At 34.0% G+C, this 8841-nt stretch overlaps 1 protein-coding gene across 1 annotated transcript; it reads right to left on the bottom strand.

Annotated features, from left to right (window-relative positions):
* Positions 1 to 2204: 2204 nt before the first annotated feature.
* LOC107721416 (ADP-ribosylation factor-like protein 3) lies at positions 2205 to 8815 on the bottom strand. Its single transcript, XM_016529420.1, has 6 exons — positions 8582 to 8815; positions 8277 to 8420; positions 4016 to 4132; positions 3799 to 3849; positions 2391 to 2576; positions 2205 to 2314 (listed from the first exon to the last, which is right to left on the bottom strand). The coding sequence occupies exons 1-6, from the start codon at positions 8597 to 8599 to the stop codon at positions 2267 to 2269; spliced, it is 564 nt and encodes a 187-aa protein (XP_016384906.1). The 5' UTR covers positions 8600 to 8815; the 3' UTR covers positions 2205 to 2266.
* Positions 8816 to 8841: the final 26 nt, after the last annotated feature.

An 8841-nucleotide genomic window follows, 5' to 3' on the forward strand; every position in this document is an offset into this window, starting at 1 on the left:
ACATACATAGGAATAACACTAATATAATAAAAAAAAGAAAAATTGAATAATGTACTATATACAGAAATAGGAGTATAGGAAAAAATGTAATTGTTTAGATAAATGTACATATATGTTTATTAGTGTGCAGATATGTTATTTACAAAGTGTGCAGTTTAATATAAATATACTATGTTAGTTGTGATGAACGATGTATAATTATGAAAGATTAATTGTTCAGACTGAATATCGCTTGTGGGAAAAAACTGTTCTTGTGCCTGACTGTTCTGGTGGTCAGTGCTCTGTAGCGCCGACCAGAAGGCAACAGTTCGAAGAGAGAGTGGGCTGGGTGTGAGGGGTCCAAGGTTTTTCGGATTTGTCCTTGTGTTTTCTGACTTGTTATTTTGTTTTCGAATTTGTCATTGTGTTTTCTGACTTGTTATAATGTTTTCTGAATTGTTGTTGTGCTTTCTGAATTGTTATTTTGTTTTTTAGACTTGCATTTGCGTTTGTAATTTGTTATTTTGTTTTCAGAATTGTGATTTGTTCTGCACTTCTCGTCCACCGTACCTATTATTGTAGGCCAAACCTGAAAATAAGCATTTCATCACTTCTGGTTTAATTGTCCCGAAGGTTTTTTGAATGGGTTTTTGGTTAAATGCCTGAAATAAAGTCTGTGGATGAGATATTTTCACCTTTTACTTTTACATCAAAAAATACATCAGTAATACACCCCTTGTGATTGTTTTAAAGCTTTTATTGCCTTGAAAAAGCGTTTGCTAACAAGTGGCTAAATGGGACTACAGAGGTTGTTGGGGACATTAAACGTCATAATGTCGAACAGGTAAACTCATCTAGTTCAGCCTTAAATTTTCTAACTCAAATTTTTATGTTTTTTAAATGAAGACTTTGAAAGAGTTGTCAGAAGCTTAATGGCGGTGACGTTATTGTCGTGTGAACATGGTTTAGTTAGTTTATGTAGCCTAAGTTTACCTTTTTACTTTGTGTGATTGTATTTAGGCTTGAAAATTAATGAAAGTTGTGTTAATCTGTGAAGATTGTCATGATGATAATCAAACCTTTGTTGGTCATAGAGTTTATTTAATGCAATAATCCAAATGCCAAGGGAAAAAATCCTGTCTGGTTTTTGTGAAGGGAACCAGTGTGATGCTAACTGACAGGTTGGCCTACAAAAATACATAATATGTGAATTATTTAGAACAACAGCATTCGCTCTTATGTTACATGTTTTTTAGATCTTTCGAAAATGTTGGAAAACTTGGGGGAAAAAACTAGCATGACTAGTCTAGGGTCTTGATTGAATTAGAATCAAAGACAATCTTAAACAACTAGGGAACATTTAATGTTACAATTTCATTTCACATAATCATAAACATGTTGTCATATATAAAAATTCCAGTCATACTGAGACAAAAAAAAAAACACATAGCTTTGACATATCATCTTACACAAAATACAAGAGTTTTGCTCTGTTAGAGATAATTCTCCGGTGTGACAACTATCGAAACAGCCGAAGAAGACTATATATATTTGTGATAGATACACTGATACCTCATTCTTATTTTAGGCTGTAAATCTTGCTTGTGTGCATTATTTATGCCCTGATATGTCATATTTCTCAAAAACATGACAGCAAAAGCATGATTTATAGATTTTAAAAAAAGCTTGTCTAGTCAGAGGGCAACAAATCTCTCTGTAAGAGCATAAAGCCCCGTTCACACCAAGAGCTATAACTATAAAGAAAACAATAAAGATAACGATATTAGCGTCCACACCAGCGAACGATATCGTCTGTTTATTCTAAGCGCACGCTCGTCTGCCGCTTTAAATTCTTGAGCTCGTTACAGCAGGATGGATTCTGATTGGCTGTCACTGTTTTATCGTTCATCAGCTGGAAAAAAATCGTTTTGAAAGCGATTCCAACGATATCGTTCCTCTGTATCGTTATCATCATAGTTGTGGTGTGAACTATGCTATTCTTTAATATTGAGAACGATTTTTAGAACTATATCTTTATCGTTATCTTTATAGTTATCGTGCTTGGTGTGAACGGGCCTTAAGAGATAAGAGAGGGAAAAATGATTTGTTTTGTTTGATTTCCTGCCAGTCTCTGTGGGAAGCCAATTTACAAACAGGAAGATAGATCATTAATATATTTACAAAAAAAAAAAAAGAAGAGTTTTCCAAAGTAATTTTTTTATACGTGGTTTACATTAACAGAAGAATCAGAGCAATTGTACAAAATAACACTTGGAAGTGAGCAGATTCATTTCTTCTTATTTACAATATTGTTGCTGATCCAGTTCATGCCATCCTGAAAGTAAAAATAAATGTCTTAAACTATTCCTATAAGGGTAAAATTAAAATAAATTCACTATGTATTTACAAACCTGTACACCCTCCCCAGATACGGCAGAACAGGCCTGGATCTGCCACTCTCTGTCCCGGTACGTGTGCAGGTTGAGGCCCTCTGCGATCTCACTGGCCGGAGAGGCTGTGGCCAGGTCCTGTTTATTGGCAAAGATGAGCAATGGCACACCCTTCAGGTTCTCCTCATCGATGAGCTCCGAGAGCTCCTGTGGAAGAAGGTCAACACAGAGGAGTCAGAAAGACTGTAATCAGCACCACACAGAGGTGCCGATATGGTTGTATAGTGTGTATACCAAGGATTGAACCCAAAACTATGCCCTTAAAAAAGTCAATTGGTACCAGCAACTGTTTAATTTCCCACACTCTTAAAAATATCTTCTTTTGTGTTCAGCAGAAGAAAGAAATTTATAAAGGTTTGGAACAACTTGAGAATGAGTAAATGAGTCATGAGTGAGTCATATTTGGATGCATCCTTTAAATTAGGAATTCTCCCAACTGAATTTAATATACATTAATACATTTTGCTTAATATTAATACATTTTATCTTCAAAATCTCATTTTGTTGGCCTGATAGAAATGTGTTTCCCTGTCACTTCTCATTCCCACCTTTGTGAAGTTTTTAAACTCTGTTTTTCTCTGAAAAGCTTGCCGTTTGTACATAGGAATGCCAAGTTAATTGTTAAAAATGTCTTTTGATTTTCTCAGAAGCAAGAGCAAAGTAAAATTCCCGATTGTAACACTTATTGTAAACTATATATATATAGGTTAACTTTTTACTTTGTGCGATTATTTAGGCTTCAAAATTCATGAAAGTTGTGTTCATTTGTGAAGATTGTCATGATGATAATCGAACCTTTGTTGGTCATAGAGCTTATTTTATGCAATAATCCAAAAGCCAATGGAAAAATCCTGTCTGGTTTTTGTGAAGGGAACCAGGGTGATGCTAACTGACAGGTTGGCCTACAAAAACACATAATATGTGAATTATTTAGAACAACAGCATTCGCTCTTATGTTATATTCCTTAAAAATGTATATATACTTTTATGGAAGGGAAGTAAAAAAGTTTGTTAGGGAACAAGTCCAAAATAATGTAGCTCAGGCAAACAACTGGCATTTCAACACTCTTCAAATTAAGGAACCAATTAATGATATGCAATCAAAAGTTTAAAGCTATTAAAATATATCCTTTAAAACCAGAAAGACTGTTTTGAAAACATCTTCCTTTAAAATCATCTAATTTAGAAATTAGATACATAGAATGAGATCTCTTTTGTTCTGTGCTGACAGCTGTTTCAATTGAGTCTGGAGACTAAAGATATCCAGCCTGTGTGCATTACAAGTAAAGGAAATTAGGGGCGGATTGCTTGACGTATAAATATATCAGATAAAATGCTTTTCAAGAAATAAAAAAAAGGAGAAGCTTACCAATCCTGTTTCCTCAAATCTCTTTTTGTCTGCACTGTCAATCACATAAATCTAAAAAAGGGAGAGAGAAAAGGGACTATTAAGGAGAAAAAAGCTTTTAGACTGATACACAAAACTGAAATGTAATTACATATGTGATGGAAATACTCTCACAACATGTTCAATGTCACCGAGAAAGTTAACTTCAGAATTTTCTGCCTGAACGCTGCTGTCATACCAATAAATCTGTGTTCTCCAGGTACTTCTTCCAGAATGGTCGAATCTTCCTCTGTCCTCCAATGTCCCACACATTCAGCTTCATGCCATCACAGGTCACACTTTTAATGTTGAAACCCTGACAGAACAAAATTAGCACATGATACAGCTGTGTCTACACTCAAAAAAAGAAAAAAAAAATTAGGTTTACGCAATTCAATTAATAGTAAAATTCCATCAAATTGACTTGAATAATAATCCTTACATTTAACTGAATAACAACAATCCTTAATCAGTTATTCAATTAAAATACATAAGGATTATTTAATGACATTTTATGGAATTTTACTATTAATTCAATTGTGTGAATCTTAAAAATGCTTTAAAATTTTTTTGAGAGTATGTGACTTAAATCTTGTAATTGCAACTTTATATCACTTTAAAATTATATTGGAAGAAATAAATCTCACAATTGTGAATTTATCTCACATTGTAACTTTACTTTCCCAAAGTGACTTTAAATCTCACAATTTTGACTTTATATATCCTGCTTGTGACTTTAAATCTTGCAGTTGTCTAGAATTGTAACTTCAATCTCACAATGTGTATTCAAATCTCATGATTGTGCCTATACATCAAAGTTGTGAATTTAAATCTCACAATTATGACTTTATTTCTCACAATGTGACTTAAATCTGTTAATTGTGAATGAATATCGCACACCTGTGACTTTAAATCTCACAATATGGCTTTAATTCTCACAACTGTAACTATATATCACAATTGTAAATGTAGAAACTCACAACTGTGATGACATCTTGACTTCATATCTCACAATTTCAACTTCTCACAATTGTGACTAGATACCTCACACCTGTGACTTCAAATCTCACAATTGTGACTATATATCACATTTGGGAATATACATTTCACAATTGTGATTTGATATCTCACACTTGTGACTTTAAATCTCACAGTTGTGATATACTGTCACAATTGTGAGATTTAACTTGATTGTGACTTGATATCTCATAAAAGTGACTTTACCCTTTAAAGTCACTTTTATGAGATATCAAGTCACAATCAAGTTAAATAGTTCACCCAAAAATGAAAATTCTGTTATTAATTACTCACCCTCATATCCTTCCAAACCCAAAAAGACCTTCTTTGGAACACAAATTAAGATATTGTTTGATATTGTTGATTGTTTGTATATTCGGGTCAGAAATCCCTCAGATTTCATCAAAAATATCTTAATTTGTGTTCTGAAGATGAAAGGGGGTCTTATGGGTTTGGAACGACATGAGGGTGAGTATAATTTTAATTTCTGGGTGAACTATCCCTTTAAATCTCACAGTTTCGATTTTATATTTTGACTTTCTGTCTCACATTGTGATTTGAATCTCACAATTGTGACAATATATCACAACTGCAATTCATCTCACAATTGTGACTTGATATCTCACAATGTGACACAAATCCCAAAATTGTGACTATACATCAGTGTAATTTTAATTCTCACAACTCTGACTTTATGTCTCACAGTTGTGACTTGATATATCATAACAGTACTTTAAACCTCACAGTGTGACTTTAAATCTCACAATTGTGACTTTATATATTTCACATTGACTTAAACCTCCCATGCAGTATGTGAGGTTATATCTCACAACCCTGACTATATCTCGTAACTGTGACTTTATATTTCCTAACTGTGACTTAAATCACATAATGCGTGTTTATCTCATTGTTGAAACTATACATATCTCATAGTTTGACTTCTTATATTAAGCCTTTCTTATTTTAAACTTTATTTCACAGTTACCTTCTTAGTTTTTTACTATGAAGCAGAAACAGGCTTCCGTAATGAAGGCTTGATTAGGTCACAATGCTAATCACACACAAAACACCAGATAGAGGCACAATGTATTTAAACTCTCCTAGTCTAAATGTATCCTGTCCCTGAGCAGCCTCCAACTACTGAGACTTTATGGTTAAGTAATCTTTAACGGTGGGATTAAAGACACTGTAGTGGTGCTATTCTTAGAGAGGATCTTCTCTCCCCACAGGCCTCAGCTCTTTACAGCTTTAACTGGCTGCAGCATATAATGTCTGTTAACAAAACACATGCTAAATAGCAAATAGTCTCACATAACATCTAGGTCCCAGGATATTTTAAGTAATCAAGTAATGGTTAAACAACATCTTAAGTAGCAAGCTGTGCGCAGCAGAGTCCAAAGGAATCCATGCTAAATGTTGTGCTAACAGCCATCAGTTGCAGCAGTTCTATAAATGGATGATACTGTCAATCAATGACGCATGAATTCAGACTTTTATAAATTGATATTAGAGACTTTTGTCATATGTGTTATCTCTAGTTAGCTGACTTTATGCTAATAACTAGCACTAATATGCACAGTGATGGTGTATCAGTGCTCTATCCCTGACCTCTCAACAGTAAACAGAGTGGTAAACCAGACTGACCACATTTGATCCTATTAACTTTCTTGGAAGATTGAGATGTTATCATGTCTATTTATACAATTTACTTGGATAGTAGTTTTTTCTAGGACAGTTTCCGCCTTTAAGTGGTTAACTAGCAGTGATTGTAGTCTTTTTTTTGTCTCATGGATTGTAGGTGAAAAAACATTAAAGGGATACTCCACCCCAAAATGAAAATGTTGTCATTAATCACTTACGAACGAAGCTTTTAGGGGTTTGGAACGACATGGGGGTAACTGATTAATGACAAAATTTTCATTTTGGGGTGGAGTATCCCTTTAAGTGGATCACTTTCGTCATGCTACAATGACACATACGATTAAATAAATCACTTTTTTTTTAGGGGGTCAAAGGGCAAGACAAAATTCTTTTTTCGATGACAATTAAAACAGCTGACATTTAACCATCAGTCTTGTAAAGGTTAAAACTCTACATCATTTCTAAATGGAAGTGGTGTTCACCTCAGACTAAAAGGTTACTGTCTAAGAAGCTGTGTATTCTGACTAAATACATTTTCTGCAAATTGCATATAAAGTGAAAAAAAAATATTATAATATTATTGATGGGTATGAGGATCGATAGATTGATTTGTTTCTTTGTTTTAATATTTTAATAGTATTTTTATAGTATTTTCATAACAGAAATAACAATTGGATATAACTTAAGAATGGAAGTCCATGTTCACCCCAAACTGAAACAAAGATAATTAAGACTTTATTTCTCATAATTGTGACATATTCACTATTTCACTATGTATGTCATAATGTATTTTATATTTTGCAACTGCAAATTTATTTCTCATAGTTGTCAGTTTATTTCTCATATTTCTCATATTCTTCACTTTTTGAAAAATATATTATATTATATTATATTATATTATATTATATTATATTATATTATATTTACTTTTTTTCTCTCTCTCTTAGGCAGACCCCCAAAAAGTTACCCCAAAGTCAAAGACGTGATCATGTCATACTTTTTAAGGGGGTTTTCACTGTATTATTCATCCACAGTCTGTCCTCTTTGTCACTGATTAACCTGATTCATCCATTTTGGTTGTACAGTCAAGTGTTAATCCAAGATGCAGCTAAAGATACACATTGGTTTCGTGCCAAAGAATGACTTTACCACTATCATTTATATTATATTATATTTACTGCACCTCTAGTATACTCAATTTTTTTCTCTCTCTCTTAGGCAGACCCCCAAAAAGTTACCCCAAAGTCAAAGACGTGATCATGTCATACTTTTTAAGGGGGTTTTCACTGTATTATTCATCCACAGTCTGTCCTCTTTGTCACTGATTAACCTGATTCATCCATTTTGGTTGTACAGTCAAGTGTTAATCCAAGATGCAGCTAAAGATACACATTGGTTTCGTGCCAAAGAATGACTTTACCACTATCATTTACAATTCTGTATGGTAACAAAACTGAAGTGTAACTGTCAAATGCTTTGAGAATATTTCTACTGAATTTGTTAAACAGTAAAAAAGCGCAAGCAATGTGTTAACATTCCACACCAGCTAATAACTACACACCTTTCAACAGCCTCAGCAAATTAGGCTGAATTACTCATGAGACATGTTTTTGCCATTCATAACACATAATTAAAAAGAAAATGTACATTCTGGAATGGCAGAGGACTGTGCTGCTTTTTTAACCACATGTGTCCTGGTTGTCAAAGTAACACCTTTTTTTGAACAAGCATATTAAGAAAGTGCAAGAGCAAACTGTAAAAAAATCTAGTGCTTTGAAAGTCCCCGTGGCTGCTCTTCTCACCTGAGTTGGAGTGATGGTGTTCACATCTTCTGAGGCGAGTTGTTTTAACAAAGTGGTTTTTCCGGCGTTATCGAGACCGAGAAGAACTATCCGCAGCTCTTGCTCAGTAGTGCCTTTTAGCTTCTCAATGACTGAAAACAAACCCTTGAAAACAAACATTTGTGCCTAAAAGATCTAATTAAAGTTTCATTTTAAGTTTTAGGTACATCCATGAAATCTCATATTCATCACAATGATGTGTATAACATTAATAAAAAAGCATTCTTTGATTCAAACAGGTCCTTCAAGCAGATCAAAACACGTACCTTTTGGACTTCTCCCATAGTGCCGTGAATTTTGTGGTAGGAAGAGGATGTGGAGAGAGATGGAAAGGCGCAGCTACATTCTATGCAGGATATATCCAGGTAAGTGTTTGGTTTTCTTATCTCTCCACTGTTTCCTGGATCCTCTTCCCTCAAAAGACTTGCTCTTCACGTAACAGGGTGCAGTACCTTTCCTTCTCTATGCGCCTGGCCTTTCTCATATGTGAAATAGGGGAGGATGTGGAGGGGGGGGAAAGTGTGTG

Source organism: Sinocyclocheilus rhinocerous, unplaced genomic scaffold (genome assembly GCF_001515625.1).
Source record: "Sinocyclocheilus rhinocerous isolate Xijiao unplaced genomic scaffold, SAMN03320098_v1.1 scaffold33, whole genome shotgun sequence".
NCBI classification, from domain to species: domain Eukaryota; kingdom Metazoa; phylum Chordata; class Actinopteri; order Cypriniformes; family Cyprinidae; genus Sinocyclocheilus; species Sinocyclocheilus rhinocerous.

Excerpts from the sequence above, each read along its gene's own strand:
- LOC107721416 (XM_016529420.1), bottom strand. Across the intron at positions 2,577-3,798 it reads GATTTGAGGAAACAGGATTG|GAGCTCTCGGAGCTCATCGA; the intron begins GTAAGCTTCTCC and ends CTTCTTCCACAG. Across the intron at positions 2,315-2,390 it reads TATCTGGGGAGGGTGTACAG|GATGGCATGAACTGGATCAG; the intron begins GTTTGTAAATAC and ends TTTTACTTTCAG.